The 25452-nt window shown below is 37.4% G+C and overlaps 1 protein-coding gene across 2 annotated transcripts in view; it reads right to left on the bottom strand.

Moving 5' to 3' along the window:
* The window catches only part of ZFYVE9 (zinc finger FYVE-type containing 9), a 185651-nt gene that overhangs the window by 14393 nt on the left and 145806 nt on the right, over positions 1–25452 (bottom strand). For both annotated transcript variants that reach the window (XM_060021975.1, XM_060021983.1), the window contains one exon: positions 20047–20151. In XM_060021975.1, coding sequence (XP_059877958.1) covers positions 20047–20151 — 105 coding nt within the window. The remainder of the gene's footprint in view (positions 1–20046; positions 20152–25452) is intronic.

Below are 25452 nucleotides of genomic sequence, written 5' to 3'. Positions count from 1 at the left end.
AATGTTTTGGGAGCTCATCCATGGTATAGCATATATCAATACTTCATTCCCTTTTATGGCTGAATAATATTTCATTGTGCATATACACCACAATTTGTTTAACCATCCATCCATGAATGTTTGGGCTATGTCGGCCTTTTGGCTATCGTGAATAGTGCTACTATGAAAATGTGTGTACATGTACTTGTTATGAGGACCTGTTTTCAATACTTCGGAATATATACTAGGGGTAGAATTACAGGGTCATATGGTAATTCTATGTTTAACTTTTTGAGGAGCTGCCAAAATGTTTTTCATAGTGCATGAACCATTTAAAATTTCCACCAACAGTGTACTAGGTTTCTAATTTCTCTGCAGCCTTGTCAACACTTGTTATTTTCCACTGTTGTTGTTGTTTTTTATAGCCATCCCAGTAGGTATGAAGGAGTACCTCACTGTGGTTTTGATTTGCATTTCCCTAGTGACTGATGACATTAACCATCTTTCAAGTGCTTGTTGGCCATTTGTATATCTTCTTTGGAGAAATGTCTCTTCAAGTCCTTTGCTCGTTTTTAAATTGGATTGTTTGTCTTTTGTGTTGAGTTATAAAAGTTCTTTACATATTCTAGATCTAGAGACCAGATCCTTATCAGATATATAGATTGCAAATATTTTCTCCCATTGTATTGGTTGTCTTTTCACTTTCTTGTTAGTGTCCTTGGATGCACAAAAGGTTTTAATTTTTATTAAGTCCAATTTATGTATTTTTTTCTTTTTTTGCTTGTGCTTTTGGTGTCATATCTAAAAATCCACTGCCAAATCAAAGGTCATGAAAACTTATCCTCATGTTTTTTTCTAAGAGCTTTATGGATTTAGCTCTTATATTTAGGTCATTGATCCATTTTGAGTTAAACTTCGTTCATGGTTTGAAGTAAGGGTACAACTTAATTCTTTTTATATATGGATATTCAGTTGTCCTAGTACCATTTGTTGAAGACTATTCTTTCACCATTAAATAGTCTTGGCATGCTTGTCAAAATCAACTGGACATAAATGTGTGAATTTATTTCTGGGACCTTAATTCTATTCCATGCCAATACCACACTATTTTGATTACTGTAGCCTTGCAATAAGTTTCGAAATTGGGAAATGTGTAGGCTCCAATTTTGTTCTTTCACAAGATTATTTTGGCTTCAGAGTCCCTTGCAATTCCAAATGAATTTGAATATTGGCTTTCCATTTCTACAAAAAAAAAAGGCCACTGGAATTCTGATAGGGCTTGCACTGGATCTGTAGATCACTTTGGTAGTATTGACATATTAACAATATTAAGTCTTCCAATACATGAATATGAGATGTCTTCCCATTTATTTAGGTCTTCTTCAAGTTCTTTCAACAAGTTTTATCGTTTTCAGGTTTCAAGTCTTTTACCTCCTTGGTAAATTTATTTCTCGGTACTGTATCGATACAATTCTGAGATATCATCATCTCCTGGTTTGACTTTGTTATGTTTATAACTCTTACAAAGTTAATATTTTGATATATAGCTGTATCGCCAGAGGCATCCAAACAATAATTAAATATTCCTCTCACACTAACTTTTATCAACCCACTAAAACAAACCAGTTCTATCAGGGTTTTCCAAAGATTACTTTTAAATAAGTTTTTGCAAATAAGATAAGTCAGCTAGAAGATTCCTACTTAGGGAAGTCAATAGATAGACTAATTTAGGTTCTCATTTGCAATTTACACTTTTATCACATGAGGGAAATGGCTACAATCATATACAGCAATTCTAAAAAAACATATCCATCGTTTCTTCCAAATCATTAGGCTAAAGTGGTTTCTAATTTTGTCTACATTGAACAGATTAAAAATATTTTCAGGAATTCCCTGGCAGTCCAGTGGTTAGGACTCAGTGCTCTCACTTGCAAGCCTTGGTTCAATCCCTGGTCGGGGAACTAAGATCCCTCAAGCTGCACGGCATGGCCAAAAAATTTTTTTTAATAAATAAATATTTTTGATTCAGACATTCTGAATAAATTAGCTAGCCTCTAAGAAAATCATTTCCCTGGATGTCAATTTCAAGCCCAATGAGATTTTAAAAACTTCGTATTTTTTTAGAAATGAATGAACAGATTTTTTTCTCTTAAAACTATGTTCATTTATACCAAAAGGAGAATTTCCCAGATATTCAAAGGATCTTACTGAACATAAAATAAACTTACACTTGTTATATGATGATATAAATACTGGATTTTCCATTTTATTTGTGCCATTTCTCTGCTCTGTCAATTCAAATTCTGTAATATCTCTTGACCTATCACTATTGTCACTGCAGTTCAAGACCAATTACCTCTTTTCTGGATATAATAACAACTTTATAACTGTTTTATCTATAGTCAGTCTCTAGCAGCACTGACTCATTCCACATGTGAAATAAAATTCATAGTTTATGGCAACACAAGAAAAATTTAAACATAAAAAATTCTCTCTGCCTTTTGGCTTCCTGCCTCCCCTCTACTACTGTGCACTGTGAATCGGCATTATGCATCCACCAAACCTCCCCACTGGCAGAAATACCTGCTTAACCATGAATGCAACATTCTCCTAGCTCCAACAAGACCACTTAAAAGATAACATTGCTTCTGGATCTTGTAAGGGGGCCATTTTTTGCAGATCTGGATTGTGTAAACTGTCAGTAATATGTCATTTAGTGTACAGCACTCTGTCTCAAAAAACTTATAATTGTGCTTTGAATTCTAATGGGCATATCATTTCTCAGAGCTTTCTGAGATGCCGTTCTGGGTTATAATCCTCAATTTGGCTCAAATAAAATTTTTCTTTTCTTTCTTAGACTGACTGATTAATTTTTAGTCCACACAGAATGTTCCCACATTTACAAAGCACAGCTCTGATCATATCACATCTTCCCCACCTTGTCCTCCATTCAAATCGCAAGCGTCCTATGCTCTAACCCCAAACCAACTTTCTTATCTCTCTTCCTACTGTATCCTTACAAGCAGGATTACTTCCATTTTCCATCTCTGAGCTTTAGCATATGCTATTTTTTAGTCTCCCTTTTCTTCTCCCATATCCAAGCACCTGAAAAAGCTGACCCCAAATCAAGGCTTAGGAAAAACACCAACTCCTGCATATAGCCTTCTTTAATTCCCTATCAGACACTAATGTGACCACTCCCTTCTTTGAACTGCCATAGCACATTCTTTGCATTTCTTATATGGCATCATCCACATTCAGTCCTGGATCTGATTAATAGCAAAGATTCAAGCCAAACTGCCTATATTTCAATCCCGGCTTTGCTACTAACTAGCTGTATGTCACTGGGCAAGTCACTTGATTTCTCTGTGTCCCAATTTCTTCCTCTGTAAAATGGGATAATAAAAGTAACTATTTCATGGGAATTCCCTGGTAGTGCAGTGGTTAAGAATCCGCCTGGGGGCTTCCCTGGTGGTGCAGTGGTTAAGAATCCGCCTGCCAATGCAGGGGACACGGGTTCGAGCCCTGGTCTGGGCAGATCCCACATGCCGCGGAGCAACTAAGCCCGTGCACCACAACTACTGAGCCTGCGCTCTAGAGCCTGCGAGCCACAACTACTGAGCCCACATGCCACAACTACTGAAGCCCGTGCACCTAGAGCCCGTGCTCCGCAACAAGAGAAGCCACTGCAATGAGAAGCCTGCACACCACAATGAAGAGTAGCCTCCACTCGCTGCAACTAGAGAAAGCCCACATGCAGCAACAAAGACCCAAAGCAGCCAAAAATAAATAAATAAATTAAAAAAGAAAAAAAGAATCTGCCTGCCAATACAGGGGACATGGTTTCAAGCCCTGGTCTGGGAAGATCCCACATGCCACGAAGCAACTAGGCCCGTGCACCACAACTACTGAGCCTGTGTTCTAGAGCCTGTGAGCCACAACTACTGAGCCTGAGCGCCTAGAGCCCGTGCTCTGCAACGCGAGAAACCACCACAATGAGAAGCTCATGCACTGCAACGAAGAGTAGCCCCTGCCCGCCACAACTAGAAAAAGCCTGCACGCAGCCACGAAGACCCAAATGCAGCCAAAAATAAATACATAAAAATAAATTTTAAAAAGTAACTATTTCATGTGATGAGGACTAAACAAATATTAATAAAGTGCTTAGAACAGCACTAAGAGCATAATAAGCTCGAGTGTTTGTTAAATAAAATTTGTATGCTCATCTCCTCCACACTGCTTATAAAATTGTAAAGCAACCTTCAAGTCAGCAGCAAATAATTCAACTGAGTACATCTTATGAGATAATGGGATTCAGACCTTCCTAAGAGCTCACAAATTAGTAGCAATGACATACTGATAAAAGGCAGGAAGCAACTTCTGTAACAACAGTATGTGCAAAATCGATAACATCTATGAAGTGCCAACCATGAGCCAGGCACTGACCTAAATTCTATTTTGGTCTTATATCAAAAGGACCATTTTAACATACCAAGTGAAGCAGTACATAAGCTTTATTTTCCTGTGTTTCCCACCCCCAGAGTCTAACCATTCACACAATCACAAAAACCAATTAAAAAAATATAGTTCTAGGGGAATTCCCTGGTGGTTTAGTGGTTAGGACTTGATGCTTTCACTGCCAGGGCCCAGGTTCGATCCCTGGTCAGAGAACTAAGATCCTGCAAGCCTCACGGTGGAAAAAAAAAAAAAAGAAAGAAACTTTAAAAAAGAATGTAAAAGATGTACAAATATTAATATATTATACAAACTTAGAGGAAACAGAAATCATTACAGCTTAGAATAATCTGAAAAGGCGGCCCCCCCAAAAAAAAGATGGGAACAGAGGAAAGAAGGAGTGATACTGTCTAGGAAGAATTCTAGGAAGGTTTCCTAAAAGGTTTAACATTTGAATTGGTTTTGAAATCAGGTACAGAGGAAGAACACTTTGGATAAAGAGAAAAGCATGAGTAAAGGAAGAGAAACAGAACTGAGAAAGGAACACTGAAATGAATAACAATGGGACAGGTGGAGGAATATCCTTCCCTGGAGATATTTAGGGAAGATATAAATATTTGTCCTTCCAGTTAGCTCGGGTTCACTTATGTCTAGAACCTGGCATCTACCTTCCAGGTCTATGGGTCTACATATCATGAACCATGAACCTTCACTCATTCATGTACCAAATACTCAATGAGCATCTAATGGGTACCAGGAACTGTGTTAGTACTTGGTTTATTCAGTGTGAACAAACAAATCTTCCCTCATAGAACTTAGATTGTTGTGTGTAGAGGGGGAGGAAAAAAATTAAATAAATAAGTAAAATACTTTAAATGTTAGACACTGATAAGTGCTATACAGAAAAATAAAGCATGAAGGAGGACTAGGAGTACTGGCTAGTGCGATTTAATATTGGATACTTAGGAGAGGTCTTACTGAAAAGTGAGGGAAAAGCCATGGGAATATGTAAGGAAGAGCCTTACAGGCATTTAGAATAGCTGGTGCAATGGCTGTGTGGTTGTAGCATGTTAGCAAGCCAGGCAGTTTCAAGGAACATTAATTAAGGACAGTGTGACTGAAAAAGGAGAGGTGTAAGAAGTTAGGTTAGACAGGTAATGGTTTAAGAAGTACAAATGCTATAGAAGACTTCAGTGATAGTTCTGACTGGTATGAAAGGTCTTTGAAGAATTTTGAGCAGAGGAGTGACATGATTTGACTTAATTTTAACAGGATCACTTGGGCTGCTGTGTTGAAAATAAACTGATGGGGGAAAGGCTACCAATAAGAAGACCAGTTAGACATGAAAGGATGTTCAACATCACTAATCATTAAAGAAAAACAAAACTACAATGAGGTATCACCTCACACCAGTCAAAATGGCCATCATCAAAAAATCTAGAAACAATAAATGCTGGAGAGGGTGTGGAAAAAAGGGAACCCTCTTGCACTGTTGGTGGGAATGTAAATTGATATAGCCACTATGTGGAACAGTATGGAGGTTCCTTAAAAAACTAAAAATAGAACTACCATATGACCCAGCAGTCCCCCTACTGGGCATATACCCTGAGAAAACCATAATTCAAAAAGAGTCATGTACCACAATGTTCACTGCAGCACTATTTGCAATAGCCAGGACACAGAAGCAACCTAAGTGTCCATCGACAGATGAATGGATAAAGAAGACGTGGCACATATATACAATGGAAAAAGAAACAAAATTGAATTATTTATAGTGAGGTAGATGGACCTAGAGACTGTCATACAGAGTGAAGTAAGTCAGAAAGAGAAAAACAACTACTGTATGCTAACACATATATATGGAATCAAAAAGAAAATCTTTCTGAAGAACCTAGGGGCAGGACAGGAATAAAGACACAGACATAGAGAATGTATTTGAGGACATGGGGAGGGGGAAGGGCAAGCTGGGACAAAGTGAGAGAGTGGCATTGACATATATACCCTACCAAATGTAAAACAGATAGCTAGTGGGAACCAGCCACATAGCACAGGGAGATCAGCTTGGTACTTTGTGACCACCTAGAGGCGTGGGATAAGGAGGGTGGGAGGGAGACGCCAAGAGGGAGGAGATATGGGGATATATGTATATGTATAGCTGATTCACTTTGTTATAAAGCAGAAACTAACACGCCATTGTAAAGCAATTATACTCTAATAAAGATGTTAAAAAAAATGAAAAAAAAGACCAGTTAGGAGACCACTACACAAATCCAAGATTAACTTAGACCAAGACTGGCCCAAGGATTGAGGGGTGGTTGGGTTCCAGATAAATTTGGAAGGTAGAGCCAGAAGAATTTCCTAACAGACTGGACACAGAATATGAAAGAAGCCTTAAAGATGACTCCAAAGTTTTAAGCCTGGTAACTGGAAGGATGGCACTGCCATTAACTTAGGGAAGACTACAAGAAGAGGAGGTTTTGAGGGAAGATCAGGAGGTCAGAATTGAACTTGCTAAGCTTGAGATGCCTATGTAAGTAGAGATGTCAAGTGCGCAAGAAGACACTCAAGTCGAGGAGTTCCCTGGTGGCCTAGTGGTTAGGATTCCAGGCTTCCACTGCCGTGGCTGGGGTTTAATCCCTGGTCAGGGAACTAAGATCCTGCAAGCCACGTGGCACAGCCGACAAAGTTAATTAATTAATTAATTTTTTTAAAAGACCCTCAAGTCTAACAAAACAGGGAAGACAGTCAGGCTGAAGAAAGATATTTGGAAAACAACATCAGTATAGAGACAGTATTTAAGGCCAGGAGACTGGATAGCTCACCAAGGAAATGGATAGAGACAAATAAAACTTACAGGGACTGAGCCCTTGAGTTTTTCAAAATGAGTGAAATATGGAGTCAGAAAGAGGGATGTACGGAGATAGAAGTTAAATTGTGGAAGATGAGGGATGCCGAAGGAGTCCAGGGTTTCTTGTGGTGCTTGAACACAATGAGATTAGAGCTGGTAGTCTGAAAGCCAAAAGTGGCAGCAAGCTTGTAAGTGCTGGGAGATAGGGAAGGCCAGGGGTTTGGCTAGAAACAGCATTCTGAAGCCACTGTTCACCCCTATCAATGGGCATGCAGTGACACTGGAGGGAGGGGAAGACAATCTTACTCTGAACATGCAGTGTTCAGCAGTGACCTCCTGGCGCAGTCACTGGAGGGAGAGCAGCCAGGGCTCCTTCTTGGGGATCCTTATATTTTCATTTAACCTGTGGTTAAATACTGTCTTCCATGTATAACACTGGGAACAGCTATGCTAATAATCAATGGAACAGCACCTCCTTCCTCTGCACTATTTTCCAGAGCAGTTTTCACCAACTCCTTTCATTCTTTTGAAAAGAAGACTATCAGTTCCTCCATCCCAAGAGAAAAGAAATGTATTCCTTGAGGGCCAGAAAATAAAACATTCCTTAAGCAGATTTTAGGGCCATCTGTTTTTATTTGTGCTACAATGAACCTTTAAAATTATGCTTTTGTAACTTCACATTTCTCTGAAGAATATGTGTAGCTTTGAACTAAAATAAACCAAAACTCTGATTTTAGAATTACACAGGGAAAAGAATCTCAAGAGGCCATTCAGCCTAAATTATACAAGACGGGGATTACATAGATATACAACTTCACAGATTCTTGCATTATATCACAACCAATATAAATTTCTCTATTTCTCTCTGGTTTTGAGTAAAGAATTAATACAATTTTGTTCCTTTTTGCTTGAAACTTTGACATGAGGTTAACTCTTTGGCTCTATTCCCCCTGTGACATGATGAAAGTTTGAATGTCCACTACATTTCTTGAAAATTTTTGTCATCTTTTAGTTATATTTAAAATAATTGGCAAAATGTACATATTCAGTACATATTTAAAGTGTACAATCTGATGAATTTTGGTATGTGTATATACCCATATAAACAGCACTTGAAATCATTCTACTCTGTTCCACCAATCTAGAAATACATATTATACCAAAACCATACTGTCTTGATTAACCTACCTTTAAAATAAGCCTTAACATCAGGTAGTGTACGTCTTTGAATTATGTTCTTTTTCAAAGTTGTCTCAGCTATTCTAGATTTTTTGCATCTCCATATATATTTTAGAATCAGTGTCTCAGTTTCTATTTTGAAACAGCCTGCTGGTATTTTGATTGGGTCTGTATTGAAGCTATGAATCAATTCCGGGAGAAATGACATCTTAACAATATTGAGTCTTCTGATTCATAAATATAGTATATCTCTTCACTTATTTGGGTCTTCAATTTCTCTTAGCAATATTCTGTAGTTTTCAGTGTATGAAAATAGTATTGTTTTTTAAAACAATTTATTTATTTACTTTTGGCTGTGTTGGGTCTTGCTGCACATGGGCTTTCTCTAGTTGCGGCAAGCGGGGGCTACTCTTTGTTGCGGTGTGTGGGCTTCTCACTGCGGTGGCTTCTCTTGTTGCGGAGCACGGGCTCTAGGCCTGCGGGGTTCAGTAGTTGTGGCTTGCAGGCTCTAGAGCACAGGCTCAGTAGTTGTGGCGCACGGGCTTAGCTGCTCCATGGCATGTGGGATCTTCGCAGACCAGGGCTCGAACCCATGTCCCCTGCATTAGCAGGCATATTCTTAACCACTGTGCCACCAGGGAAGCCCTACTGTATTGTTTTTAAATTCCAATTTCTGATTGTTAGTATACAGAAATACAGTTGACTTTTACACAATGATTTTGCAACTCTGATAAATTCATTGGACCACATCTAGTACTATTCTGTAAATTCTTTAGAATTTCCTACACAGACAATCATGTTATCTATGAATACAGACAATCTTACTTCTTTTTTTCATCTGTATTCCTCTAATTTTGTTTTATTGCCTTATTACATTGGCTAGAAGATCCACTGAAATGCTAAATAGAAATAAGAGTAGACATCATCTCCTTGTTCCCAATCTTAAAGAAGAACCAGTCAATCAAGTCACTGTTAGATATATTAATTTTAAGTTTTTCATAAATTCTCTTTATTAGATTGTAAAAGTTCTCTTCTATTTTTAAACTGCTGATATATATATATATATATATATATATATATATATATATATATATATATACACACACACATAGATAGACAGATATCTCTCTCTCTATATATATAGAGAGAGAGAGAGGGTGTGGGGGAGAGAGAGAGAGATTGAATGGAAGTATTAGTTCATCAAATGCTTTTTCTGCAGCAGCTTTTTCTTTTAACGTGTTTTTCCTTTCTGTCCTGTTAATATGCTGAGTTACAGATTGATTTTTGAATGTTAAAGCAATTTAGCATATTTGGAATAAGCTCCATTTAGTCATGAAGTACCTTATTATTTTGTGTATTACTGAATTGGATATACTAAAAACTTATGTATTTATGCAACCACCTATGAGGGATATAGGTCTGCAGTTTTCATTTCTTCCAATTTTTTTTCTAGTTTTGATACTAGTGTAATGAAGGCCCCATCGAAAGAGATTCCCTCCTCATCTATTTTCTAAGAGTGTATAGAACTGGTGTTATTTCTTCCTTCATTTTGTAAAAGTCACCAGTGAACATATCTAGACCTGGGCTTTTCTTTGTGAAAAGGTTTATAATAATAAATTCAACTCTTTCAATGGACGCAGGGCTATTCCAGCTACCTATTTTTTCTTGACAGAGGTATGAAAGTTGATGTTCAAAGAATTTGTCCATTTTGTCCAAGTTGGACATGTATTAGCATAAATGTGTTCATAATATGCCCTATTGTCTTCTTACTATTTACAGGACTTGTAATGATATCCCTCTCTCTCACATCTCATAATGTTAATTTGTGTTTTTACTATTTTTTAATTGAAGTATAGGTGATTTACAATATTAGTTTCAGGTGTGCAACAGTGATTCAATATTTTTATAGATTATACTGCATTTAAAGTTTATAAAATAGTGACTATATTTCCCTGTGCTGTACAATATATCCTTCTAGTCTTATTTATTTTATAGACAGTAGTTTGTACCTCCTTACTCCCCTACCCATATCTTGCCACTCCCCACTCCCCTCTTCCTAGTTTATTCTCTATATCTGTGAGTCTGTTTCTGTTTGGTTATATTCATTGGTTTGTTTTATATTTTAGATTCCACATACAAGTGATAGCATTACAGTATTTGTCTTTCTCTGTCTGACGTATTTCACTAAGCATAATACCCTCTCGGTCCATCCATATTGTTGTAAATGGCAGAATTTCATTCTTTCTCATGGCCGAGTAATACTCCATTACATAGATAGACAGATAGATAGATAAAGAGATATATCTATGTATCACATCTTATTTATCCATCCATCTGTTCATGGACACTTAGGTTTCTTCTATATCTTGGCTACTGTAAATTATGCTGCTATGAACATTGGGGTACATGTATATTTTCAAATTACTGTTTTTGTTTTCTTCGAATATACATCCAGGAGTGGAACTGCTGAATCATATGGCAGTTCTATCTTTACTTTTTTGAGGAATCTCCATAATATTCTCCATAGTAGCTGTACCAATTTACATTCCCACTAACAGTGTACTAGGATCCCCCTTTCTCCACAGCTTTGCCAACGTTTGTTATTTATAGGCTTTTTTAAAAATTAATCTTTATTGGAGTATAGCTGCTTATAGACATTTTGATGATAGCCATTCTGACAAGTGTGAGTTGCTATCTCACTGGGGTTTTGATTTGCATTTCTCTGATGATTAGAAATGTTGAGAAACTTTTCATGTGCCTTTGGCCATGTGCATATTTTCTTTGACACAATGTCTATTTATGTCTTCTTACCTTTTTTTTTGGCCATGCCGTGCAGCTTGCAGAATCTTAGTTCCCCGATCAAGGATCAAATCTGGGCCCCGGCAGTGAGAGCACTGACTCCTAACCACTGGACTGCCAGGGAATTCCCTTCTGACCATTTTTAAATCAGGTTGGTTGTTTTTTTGATATTGAGTTGTGTGAACCATGTATATAGTTTGGACATTAACCCCTTATCGGTCATATCATTTGCAAATATTTTCTCCTATTCAAGAGGTTGTGTTTTCATGTTGTTGATGGTTTCCTTTGGTGTAAAAAAAAAATTTTACATTTAATTAGGTCCCACTTATTTATTTTTGCTTTTATTTCTTTTGCCTTAGGAGACAGATCTAAGAAAATCTTCCTACACTTTATGTCAACAATTTTCATTTCAGTTATAGTATTCTTCAGTTCTGACTGGTTCTTTTAAATATTTTCTAGTTCCTTGTTAAAATTCTTACTGTGTTCATCTATTATTTTCCCTAATTCAGTTAGCATTCTTATTACTAATGCTTTGAACTCTTGATGTGGTAAATTATTTGTTTCATTAGTTGTTTTTTCAGGAGTTTTCTCTCGTTCTTTCAAATGAAACAAATTCCTCTGTCTTCTCATTTTGCTTAACTTTCTCTGTGTCTATGAAATTAGGTAGCACAGTTATCTATTCTGGTCTTGAAGGGCTGTCCTTGTATGAGTGTCCTTATACAGTGCACGTGCCGACTGGCTTTGGTAGGAGTGCTGCATCTGACACAAGCACAAACCGTCTCTTCCCCCAGGTTGTGCTGGCAGCTATCACCCTGGTACAAAGTGGGGTTGGAGGTGGAGTGGCTAGGAAGAGAGCCAGGTGTGGGCTGGGGCTTCTCCTCTGCTCGGTGGCCATCAACACCCTATTTGGGGTGCAGTGAGGCCCCAGGTTGCTGGAGCAGAATCCCTGAGGGTCAGGTCCAAGCTGTCTCAGTTCCCTCTAAGTGTGTGATCTCCCACTCCCAGCACCAGTTCCCTTGCTCCGGAGGGGAGCAGTACTAGAGCAAGAAGGGCTGAAGTGGGTGCTCAGCATGGGTTGCAATGCGGGCTATGGTAGTCCTGGTCCCAGTCAGAGTCCTAGAGTGCTTCAGATGCACTGCCTCCATAAACACCAGCAATGGCTGCCCCTACCCCACTCAGATGCCCTTCTGGGTCCACGTTGGCTCTGTCCTTCACAACCATGCACTCCCCTTGGCTGCAGCAGCCCTTGCCCTAGTGTGGAACTGTGTCATGGAGCAACTGGGGATGGAAAGGGCACTCAGCTCAGGCTGGGGTGCATGCTGCAGTGGTTATGGGAAACCAGCCAGAGTTCTATGCAGCTTTAATCTCCTTCCTCCACCTTTTTTCAGGAGTAGCAAGTGTTTGCATGCACTTCATAATCAGAGTCTTACAGCCCTCCTGTTAGTCCCACTGGTTTTCAAACCAGTTAAGGTGCTCATCTTCTCAGTGTCAGACCTCAAGGCTAGGGTGCCCAATATGTGGCTTGAACAGCTCTCTCCCCAGGGAGGATCTCTGAGCCTATGTAATCCCCCTCCTTTTCTGTGTCTCCTTCTAGGGACACAGGTTGACCTGATCACTTCTCTTCCCTTCCTACCCGATTTTGTGCATCTGTCTTAGAGCCTTGGTTGTACAAGAATCTTTAGGCCGGTTTCCAGTTAGTTTTCAGTGAGAACTGCTCCACATGTTGATGCATTGGTGATGTGTTTGTTGGGGGGGATGGGCAGTGAGCTCCATGTCCTCCTACTCTACCACCTTTCTTGTACCCTGTGTGTTTTCACTATTTATCTAATCAATCTGATTAGAAATTTGATTTTATTGATCTCAAGAACTTTTAGTTTCATTTTTTAAATTGTTTCTCTGCCTTCTTTTTTTTCTTTCTTTTTTTTTTGCGGTACGCGGGCCTCTCACCACTGCGGCCTCTCCCGTTGAGGAGCACAGGCTCCGGACACGCAGGCTCAGCGGCCGTGGCCCACGGGCCCAGCCGCTCCACGGCATGTGGGATCCTCCCAGACCAGGGCACGAACCTGCGTCCCCTGAATCGGCAGGTGGACCCTCAACCACTGCGCCACCAGGGAAGCCCTCTGCCTTCTATTTTGTGAATTGCTGGTCTTTGTTATTTCCTTTCTTCTGTTTGCTTTGTGTTTCATTTGCTCTTCTTTTTCTAATTTCCTAAGGTAGAAGAGTAGGTCAATGATTTGAGATGTCTTTTTTCTCTAATATAGAAGTTTAATGCTATCAATTTCTTTTTAATCACCGCTTTAGCTGCATCCCACAAATTCTGATATGCCATGTTTTCATTTTCAGTCAGCTCAAAATATTTTCTAATTTTTCTTTAGGTTTCTTCTTTGACCCATTGGTTATTGAGAAGTGTGTATTTTATTCAAGTTTTCTATATCCTTGATGATTTTCTGTCTACTTCTTCTATCAATTATTGATACAGGGGGTTACTGAAATCTCATAATATACTTGTGAGTTCATCCTTGTAGTTCTATTTATCTATATTTGTCCTTATAGTTCTAACAGTTCTTGCTTCATGCATTTTGAAGCACTGTTATTAGATGCACAAATGTTTAGGATTGTTGTACCCTTTTGATGAATTGATCCCTTTATAGTTATGAAATGTGTCTCCTTATCCCTGGTAATATTGTTTATTCTGAAATACATTTTGATATTACTCTATCCACTCAAGCTTTCTTTTGATTAGTATTACTGTAGTATATCTTTTCCCATCCATTTACTTTTAAACTATCTGTATCCTCATATTCCAAGTGGTTTTCTTATTCACAGCATATAGCTGAATCTTTCTTGTTTATCAATCTAACAATTTCCCCTTTTTAACTGAGGGTGCTTAGGTCATTTATAGTTAATGTGATTATTGATATGGCTAGATTTAAATCTAGCATCTTGCCACTTATATCCTATTCGTTATATCTCCTCTTTGTTCTCCTTTTCTTCTTTTCCAGCCTTCTTTATATAATTCCAGTTTCTTTTTGTTGGCTTATTAGCTATACCTCTCCATTTAAATTTTTCTAGTGGTTGCTTTTAGATTTTTATTCTACATCTTTACTTATCAATCTACTTTCAAGTAATATTATGCCACATCCCATGTCATATAGACATGTCATGTATACTTCTATTTCTCCTTTCCTGGAAATACCCTTTGTTTCTACGTAAGTTATAAACTCCACAAAACACTGTTGTTAGTTTTGCTTTAAACAATTACCTTTTAAAGAGTTTTTATATTTACCTATATATTTAACCATTTCCGCTGCTCTTCATTACTTTGTGTGGTTCCAGATTTCCATTATTTGGTATTCTCCATGAAGGACTTCCTTTAACATTTCTTGTGGAATAGGTGGCTGGTAATACATTCTTTTAGCTCTTATATTTCTGAAAAAGCATTTTGCTTTTCATTTTTGAAACATATTTTTACTGGGTATAAAATATAGGTTAACAGTTATCTATTTCAGTATACTTTAAAGGTTTTGTACACTGTCTTGCGGATTGAACTGTTTTGATGAGAAGTCTGCTGTCATTCTTATACTCATTCCTCAGTATACAATGTGGATTTTTTTCTCTCGCTGCTTTTAAGATTCTTCTCTTTACCTCTGGGGTTAAGCAATTTGATTTTGATGATTATAATGTTCCTTAATGTGGTTTTCATCCTGTTTCCTGCAGCTGGAGTTCATTGAGCTTTTTGAATCTATGTGATTATACTTCTCATTAAATTTATAATTTTTTTTTTTTTTTTTTTTTTTTTTGCAGTACACAGGCCTCTCACTGCCACGGCCCCACCCATTGTGGAGTGCAGGCTCTGGACGCGCAGGCTCAGTGGCCATAGCTCACGGGTCTAGCTGCTCCACCGCATGTGGGATCTTCCTGGACTGGGGCACGAACCCATGTCCCCTGCATTGGCAGGTGGACTCTCAACCACTGCGCCACCAGGGAAGCCCCTAAATTTATAAAATTTTTGATCACTGATTCTTCAAATATCTTTTCTGTCAACCCACTCCTCTCCTTTGGAGACTTCAATTACAGAGTTAGGCCATCCAACACTTCCCACATCTCAATCATGTGCTATTCATTTAATTTTTCAGCCTTTTCTCTTTGTGTTTCGTTTTGGATAGTTCTATTGCTGTTTAAAGTTTATTAAATTTTTTCAGCAGTGTCTGATCTGCCATTAATCTCATCCAATGTATTTTTCATCTCATTGTCATTTTTGCTTCTTGAAGCTTGATTTGGGTCTTTTTTATATTTTCTGTGTCTCTCCTTAACAGGTATGTGCCTTGATCTTGTTGAAGCTTTATTTTAAGCTTGTTAGGTAGGATCAGAGCAGCCCAAATTTATGGATAACTTCGATCCTTAGGAATTATTTGTCCCTTTCTTACTCTAGCTCATAAGAATACAAATTATTCCTGGACCTCTGAGAACTGTTCTCCCTGCTCCTTTCCAGTGTTTTTCTCACATACATGCACTGATTAGTAATCAGCTGAAGACACAATAGGAACCTCCTGCAGATCTCCAGAGTTCTTTTATTTCCATAATCTGTCTTGTAAATTCTAGCCATCATGCCCTCCCTACACTGTCTTCAATGCAGGGAGACCTCTAGGCTCAGTTTAGGTTCCCCCCCTAACTGCTCTATGGCCTGGAAACTCCAGACAGTAAAGTAGGGTAATCATAGGGCTCACCTTCTCTGCCCCATTGTCCTTTGTATTTTCCCCTCACATATTTTGTCTTGATGTTTAGCTATTTACAGTGGACTGCTATGTTAATGTGCTAGTGCTGCTATAAGAAAGTACTGCAAACTGGTGGCTTAAACAATAGAAATTTATTGTCTCACAATTCTGGAGGCTAGAAGTCCAAAATTAAGATGTCAGCAGAGCTGGTTCCATTTGAGGGCTGTAAAAGGAAAGATTTGTTCCAGACCTCTCTCCTTGACTTGCAGAGTCAAGGACTTGACCTGACTTCCATCTTCTCCCTATGTCTCTTCATATCACCTTCTCTTTATGCATATCTATGTCCAAATTTCCCCTTCTTGTAAGTCATACTAGATTAGGGCTTTACCTCTGTAAAGACCCTATAATCAGCCCTACAATCAGATGTAATCATTAAACTGATGTCTATGAAAATCGGTTTAGTATAGTGTTTAAGAGTAGAATTAGAGTGTCTGGGTTTGGAATTAGAGTGTCTGGGTTTGATTCTAGCTCCAACACTTGCTCGCTCTGTGCCTTAATTTCCTCATCTGTAAAAAGGTAATTACCCTACTCATTTCACAGAAATAGTGTGAAGATACATAGATGCTTAGAATAGTACCTGATATATAATATACCCTAAATAGATGTTAGTTAACACAATGATCAAAATAATCTCATCATAAGAACATGAGTAGCGTTACCTAGACCAACAGAGATCTTGCATGGCCTTGATGAAGGAGATAAGAAAATTTATATACAATGACTACTTCATTTATTAAAATTACTACTTCAGAAATATTATCTTCTAGCTTTCTAAGCTTAAAGTCTTTCCTTATATGGAAAAAAATGTTGCCTGCCATTTCAGTAAACAACAAATGTTGCCAATCATCAAGTCATCAGCCACTGCACCTGCCACCTACAGTGCACCCTTAGGGTAAATCAGGATGGAGAAAAACAGGATACTGGCCCTAGAGAGTTAAGATGCCTGTCTGAGGAATAATTTCAGTGAGCCCTGACTCTTGCATTTTCCCATAAATAGAAAAGCACTAAAATCATTAACTTGAGATGTCTGGTTTTTTTTATGATTAGCAGTACTCTTCTGATGTTCAACTACATGTTTTGTTTTGTTTTTTTCCCAGCAAAAATTCCTATATATCCTGGCTCCTCCCTTACCTCTTTGGAACAGCTCCTCAGAGCTATCTGAGAGGCTGTATCCTGGGCTACAGTCCTCAATAAGGCCACTGTATAAAACATAATTCTCAACTTTTACGCTGTGCTTTTCTTTTTTTTTTCAGTTGACACTTAGAGGCCTCCTCTCTCCACATTTTACATATAGTTGCCAAAACTCAGTTTTCTAAAATTCTACTTTGGTTAATTCACTTTTCTGCTTTAGAACCTGTAAAATCTCTACAAATTATCATATTAGACTCTAGACTCCTTTGTGTGGTTTCTGAAAGCCTCTGAATATCCAGCAGTCTCTTTGTACAACTTCATTTCCCAGTCGCCTTCAGCCTCTTCTTCACTAGGCAGGTTGATATCTCCATCGTCCCTACCAGACATGCCCATTCCTGGTGCTTTCCTGCCTTTTGTTTAGGCTGGTATCTATCCCTCTTTTCACTCATTTTCCACCCTTCACTTTATAGTGCCTATACATCCTTCACTGTCCATTTCAAATCTTTCCTTCATTTACATTTACATGAATGTTTATAAACATCTACATGGACTGTGCTGCTCTGGCTGTTAGGGATTCAGGCTCATTTAGACATAAAGCAAATTCCTGACTGCTTCATTTATCAGAGCTCTCCCTTCTTTGAATCTTTAATAAACTTCCAATAAGTTTCAGCACTTATTTCCATATTACTTTATCTTTTAGTTATTTTTATATTATTTATATATCTATATTTTGTTTTTACATTTTATGTTGTTTATATTTTATTTCTGCTTCATTCAATATATATTTCTTGTGCAATTACTCTATACTAGATTGACTGTTAATGATACAGTGGTAAACAAGACAGACACAGTCCCTCATGGAACTAAAAGTCTAGTAGAGAAAACAGACACTGAATAAGGAATTACAAATATAGTGAGTATTACACATAGAATGTGTGTTATTAAATGAAAGCCTATCTGAAATAAATATGTGGAAAAATGAAAGCCTATCTGAGAAAATGCCATTTAAACTGAAACCTGAAAATTGAGTATGGGTTATGCAAATGAAGAGTAGGGGAAGTACAACAATTAGAAAATAGCTTGTGCAAAGGCTATAAACAAAAGAAAACATAGTTCAGGGAGTGATAAGAAAAACTAAAGGTACAAATAAAGAAAAATGAATGGAGGAAAGGTGGAATATTGTGGTGATTAAATGAAATAATGTATAAGAAATTACTTTTTCAACTATTAGACACAAGACAATTCAACTGTCCAACATCATGAGAAATAAAATTACACTGAGTTAAAACAAAAATTGAATTAGAAGGGAAGTCAGTCTGCTAAATTAAGTAAGAAAAATAAGTGATATATAATTGGTAAACTTTATTGAAAATTAAATGTAATAAATGACAAGAAATACAGTTACTGTTTTTGAATAAAGATTTCTGAACCTACACAACCATAAACCTAGGAGGCAGAATTCAGATAAAGACAGATAATATGAATGGCAGTTGTTGTCATGAATGTCCTCAGTCAAGTACTGAAATAATTATGGGGGCCTCAAAGCTTTTACAAATATACTTGTATAAACAGATCTAATTACCAAACACAAAGTACCATCTTGTAAACATCAAGGATAGCAATGTATGTTATCCACTTGGAGCTGACATCTGATCATCTCACTTCTGGCAATAAGCTCCCAGAAGGCAGGCAAAATATCTGATTCATCTTTGTATCATATCACGGAATATATTTAACAGACGTTTGTGAAATAGATAATAACATTTCAAATATGGGAAATAAAACAAGTTTTCAAAGCATAGCCTCCTTTAAAAACTATTTAGGGCATAAATTACATAAAAATAGTTCTCTTTAAAGATTTGACTCTAGTTTAGCATAGTTCCAAGGTAGGACTATCTAATAGCTAATTGTATCCCAGGAAAAATTAAGCACACATTCTAACTACTATTTTCTAGTGTCCTGAAAAAAGCCATCAGACAGAAAGTCACAGGGTAAATGTTTTCTTCAAATAGGTCATTCCTACATAATAATACTGAGCCCTGCGCTTAAAAGTCCAGTAAGACATTTCTGTGATTTTAAGTGTATATCAAGTATAAAATGTTTATTGAATGTACAAATGAGTAAGTGAATAAATGGCTGAATGAGAAAGGAAAAAAGAAAGGAAGAAAAGGAAGAAAGAGAAGGAGGGAAGAAGTTATTTTATACCAAGATATGGTGGAAGAAGTAACTGTGGAGTTATCACCCTGTCTAATAAAACAACAAATTTTAACATTATATCAAACTAATTTTTAAATTTTCTATTTTAAATCACAATAATTACTATCCAACACTTTAGAACCCATTTTAAGAAATTTTTAAATTCAAGTACTACTTCACATGGCAAATAGGCAAGAACAGTTATTACATAATTCTGTTATGTGTAGTATGCACAATTTCATTTTAGTTACAAAATACAGCTTAATTCAAAATGCAAACATTTGCTTTCAAAAACTTATTTAAAAATAATTTTAGAACTTATAGGTGAGCTATGATTAAACATTAAGTATAGTTAAAAGTAATATATACTTATAGAAAGAGGGAAAAATAAAAGATCCCACCACTAATAAATATTATAAAGTTAATTTTATACCTCAAAAAGCAAATCTGTCACTGACTGTCAGCATCAAAAGTTCAAAACACAACACATGACACAAGCAAAGACTACATAAATCACGAATTTAACATTTTGTCTTTCTGTTATGGAATTCCCTATCACTGATCTAAGTCATATAATATTATGAACTGATTTCACTGTCGCTTAGCTAAAACTTTACATGTAATCATGTATTTCTCATCTTCATTTATGATATTCAATTATGAAAAATTCATGGGAAATCTTACCTCATTGTATCTGTTGCTGGGAATTTTGATGCTGGTTTTCCGAACTTCCATATCAACCACCAAACCTTGAACTACTGGCAATGTATACTGGTAATTTCTAAAGTCCTGGGCAAAACCAGATTGAAGTGGAAGAAAGAATTCATCACTTTCTGATGATGTAGAGTGAGATGCTTCAGTAGATAATCATGATTTAATTTATAGTAATAAAATGAGCATAAATAAAAAGAATGTCAAAATTAAAAGATCTCATTCATTTAAATAATAAGAAAATGTATAATGAAAGCCCCATTGTGTATATTCTACTCTCTGATTAGTCTGTAAACTCTTACAAAGAAGCAGACTAAAAAGTTTCATATACCCTTTATATACAATATTAAACAAATATTTGAATGTTTATCCCTGCTTTGTCACCACCTAACATTTTCTGTTTTTATTTAACTATCTCCTCCCTCTAAGGTAAGCTCCAATAGGGTAAGGATGCTCACTTGTTTTGTTCTTGTTATATCCCAAATGCCTGGAACATCCTGGGGACTAAATGAATACCTGTAGAGTAAAACATGCACGCATATATACTCCACATCTAGTGTGGCTGAAGCAAAATGAGCAAGAATGGTAGGAGTTGAGATCGAAGTGATAGCACGCAGCTAGATTTCATAGGGTCTGGTAGGTCACCACAAGGACCTTTGCCTTAACTTTGAGAAGGCTTTTGACCTATTTTGACGGATCTCTCTGACTTTCTCTGTAAAGAATAGATGGAAAGGGAACAAGAATAGAAGAAAGGATATCAGATAAGCATAATAAAAATAATCCAGGCAAAAGACAGTGATAACTTGAACCAAGATGTTAACAGTTCAAAAGATGGTGAGAAGTTATCAAACTCTAAATATATTTTGAAGGGAAAAAGGACAATATTTGCCCTTAGGTTGGATGTGGAATGTGAAAAAAAAAAAGAGATGACTCTGAATTTCATGGCCTGGGCAAGTTGAAGACAGGAACTGCCATTTACTGAGATGTAGAATATGATAGGAAGGGGAAGTCAGAAGACTGCAGGAGAAGAACCAAGCAAGAATGGTGTCCTGGAGGCTAAGAAAAGAAAACGTGTAGATATTAGTAAGTTGCTGGATGGAACTGTGTGAAAATTATCTTCTGATTGCTTCTATTCACTCAGGGAAATTGGGCTAAGCCATCAGCTGAAACTGAGGAAAGGAGAGGAGGCACTGGAAATTTGAGAAGAGATCACATGCAAATAGTCATCTAGGGAAGTAGGAATGTATTATGGACCAGGAAGGATTGCCAGGTAGGTCCAAGAGCTTCCTTAATGGTATTGGTCATGAATCTAAAATGAGACCGGTGAATATGCTACTCTTTTTGTCTTCACTCATATTTAAGCTTGGATGTAAGTTAAGAATGAAGGAAGAATTAGATCCAACCAGGTATAATCAATTGACTTTTGATAAAGGTGCAAAGGCAAGTAAATGACAAATGATACTGAAATGACTGGACATACAAGTGGGAAAAAAAAGAACTTCAAACAATGCCTAACAATCATAAAGATTAACTAAAAATGGATCACTGACCTAAATATAAAACATAAAACTACAAACTTTTTTTTTTTTTTTTTTTTGGCGTGGTACGTGGGCCTCTTCCGTTGCGGAGCACAGGCAACGGACGTGCAGGGTCAGCGGCCATGGCTTACGGGCCTAGCCACTCCGCGGCATGTGGGATCTTCCCGGACCGGGCCATGAACCCATGTCCCCTGCATCGGCAGGTGGACTCTCAACCACTGCGCCACCAGGGAATCCCAAACTACAAACTTTTTAGAAGAAAACATGGAGGAAAATGTTTGTGATATAAGTTTCAGTCAATAAGTTCTTAGATATGATATAAAAAGAACACTCCATAAAAAAATTAATAAACTGGACTTCAACAAAATTAAAAACTTTTGTTCTGTGAGAGACACTGTTAAGAGAATGAAAAGATAAATTACAGACTGGGAGAAAATATTTTTAAATGATACAAATCTACCAAAGGACTTACATTCAGAATAGATGAAATACTCTCAAAACTCAACAATAAGAAAACAACAACCATATTTTTAAAATATGAACAGTTGAAAAAATCTGAACATTCACTAAAGATATAAAGAAGACAAAATAAGCAAATGAAAGATGCTCTAAATCATTCATCACAGGAAATATACAAATTAAAATCACAAAAATTAAAACCACTAGACTCCTATTAGAATGGCAAAAATTAAAAACCAAAAAGGAGAAATAATGAGTACTGGCCAAAAAAAAAGGATCCTTATACCTGATGAATGCAAAATACTGCAGGCATTTTCGAAAACAATTTCAGTTCCTTATAATGTTAAACATACAATATGGCTCAACTATCCCACTCCCACAGAAATGAAAACTAAATATTCACACAAAACTTAATACATGGATATTTATAGCAGCTTTATTCCCAGTCGCCAGAAACTAGAAACCCAGATATGCATCAACAGGTGAATGAATAAACTGTAGTTCATACATACAATACAACACTACTCAGCAATAAAAATGAATGACCTACTGATACTGAAGGGTACCAGAATACAGTACCCCTAAATATGCCTCTTGTTAATCAGTCTTTGGCCAGTCTAATTTAGAGGGCCCCAGCTGAAGAACCTGAGATGAGTAAAAGAAAAAGATTTTATTTCCTTCCCAACAATACATATAACAACACAGATTAATCTCAAATGCATTATGATAAGTAAAAGAAGCCAGATTAAGAAGGCTACATGCTGTATAATTTCCATTATAGGACAGTCTGAAAAAACTAAAACTATAGCGACAAAGGATCAATGGTTGCCAGACATTACAGGTGCACCAGCAAATTTTCTGGTGATGGAACTGTTCTGTATCTTGATTGTGACAGTGGTAGTAACATAACTGTATACATTGTCAAAACTCTTGGAATGTACTCCAAAAAAGGTGGATTTTACCATACATAAATTGAAAAAAATAATTTTAAACAAAGAGGTAGATTTAATCAGGGTTTACATTTTGCCAGGCTACCACAACACAGGGTAAAAGCGAAAAAAGAACTAGAATTATGTAAAAAAGTGATTTTAATGATGAAACCATGGAATCTTAATGTAGATAAACAGAAAAGCCGGAGGAGTGAGAAACAGTGAAAAGGTTTTGAAATCAATAGGTTGTAAATCCCGGTAAACTAGGGAGAAAGTGATGATGTAGAGTGAGATGCTTCAGTAGATAATCCAATAAATATTTGTAAAAATGAATTGAGATAGGCCATAAAAACCTTAGGCTGCTGTTGCTTGATTACAGGATAAATATCTCCTTTTCATTCCAAAATAGATTACAATCTGAAAGAAAAACTATCTTGTCAAAAATGTGACTAAAAACTAAAGTTACCAAGGAGGGACAAAGGGATGGGGGTAGGAATAGAAGAATAGAGAGAGAGATCTTATAGATTAAAATATAATTTAAAAAATTTCACTTCTGGCCAAGATGGAGAAAAGGGGACTGGATTTAGCCTTCTGCCTTAAACGACCAAAATTCACACAAAACACATGGAACAGTGATCACCAAGACACCAAATTTCAGACAACAAAGGACAGTGGTCCTTGAGAGACAGGAAACAAACAAGATGAGCTCTATGACTGCCCAGCTTATGCTTTAGGAGCGTTTCCAAGCTCAGATGCAGGAAGCGGGAACCCAGGCAGAGGCTGGCAGACTTCCTGAGTTGAGGAGACAAAACTGAAAATCGAGAAAAAAATCAAGGTAGCTAGAGTTCACAGGACAGAGAGGAGAAAACTGCAGAGAGAGAACTCCAAAGGTTCACACAGGGTCCCATCAGAATAGCAGTGTTCTGATTAGCAAATGTGTGTGAGGAAACTTCTTGAGGCTAGTGAAAGAAATGCCTGAAATGATTATTGGGAGCATATTTGTTACACAGGTCTGGGAATAGTGCCTATTCCCAAAACCCAGATAGAAAAAGCTCATAATTCATGGGCACTGGGTAAAGTATTACTGTATAATAAAGAATTTGGCTGACCTCTACCCCTGGTTCCTGGGAGGTAACCTCTAAACCCATGGAATTTCCTGAGTGATATGAGTGCCTTTGTTATTCCTGGCAGACTCTGAGAGTCTATGTCAGTTTGATGACACTGATGCTAAAAGGATAACTCGGGCTGGGGGCTGGCCATTTCAGAAACATCAACCATGTGATGAGAGGCTGGGGCTCTGAGGCACGTGATATCAGCCTGACTTCTGCCGAGTGCCGAAGCGGGGCTGGAGACTGAGTTCAATCACACAGCCGGTGATTCAATCAATCAGGCCTTGTAGGGAAACTCCAATAAAAACTCAGGACACAGATGCCTAGGAGCTCATTCCATATGTATTGTTACACATCAATGTATGTGGAAAGTGACATGTTCCCGAAGACAAAGAAGCTTCTTGTTTGGGACCCTCCCAGACCTTGCACTACGTGTCTCTTCTATCGGCTGCTCCTGATTTATATCTCCCTTGTTATAATAAAACTGTATCATAAGTACAGTTGACCCCTGAATAACATGGGGGTTGGGGCGTCAACCCCTGCAAAGTTGGAAATCCATGTATAATATTACATTCAGCTCTCTGAAGTGCAGTTCTATATCTGTGGATTCAACTAAGCATGGACTGTGTAGTACACATTTATTGAAAAAAATCCACGTATAAGTGGATCTGAGCAGTTCAAGCCCTGTTGTTTAAGGGTTAACCGCATAGTACTTTGCTGAGTTCTATGAATCATTCTAGTAAATTATCAACCCTGACAGGTTAGTGGGATCTCCCACACTTGTATCTAGTTAGTCAGAACCGTGGGAGGTCTGGGGACCCCTGAACTTGCAGCTAGCATCTGAAGTAATGGCAGTCTTGTGAAGGACTGTGCTTAATCTGTGAAGTTTGGCTTAATTCCAGACAACACCAAAAGTCATTACAAATATAGCTGAGCTCTGAACAATGTGGGGGTTAGGGGCACTGACCCCCTCTGTGCAGTCAAAAATCCATGTACAAATTATAGTCGGCCCTCCATATCCGTGGTTCTGCATTGGAGGATTTAACCAAGAATGGCTCAGGTAGTACAGTAGTATTTACTGTCGAAAAAAAATCCACGTATAAGTGGACCCGCATGGTTCAAACCAGTGATGTTCAAGGGTCAGCTGTACTCAGAAGGGTTTTGCCTTAGTAGTGGGGAATAATCAGCCCTATACTAAATAAGACTTTGGTTCCACCTTACAAATCTTAAAAGCAAGACTCAAAAGGATCAACCTATTTTTTAGATAAATTAACTGTGTTATTTGTAACCAAACTCAAGAATTTTTATAGGAACATAAAAATACCTGGCATCCAGCAAGGTAAA

This window comes from Delphinus delphis, chromosome 1, assembly GCF_949987515.2.
Source record: "Delphinus delphis chromosome 1, mDelDel1.2, whole genome shotgun sequence".
Classification (NCBI taxonomy): domain Eukaryota; kingdom Metazoa; phylum Chordata; class Mammalia; order Artiodactyla; family Delphinidae; genus Delphinus; species Delphinus delphis.
Note: the sequence above shows the minus strand (reverse complement) of the source record. Positions and strands in the feature narration are given on the sequence as shown.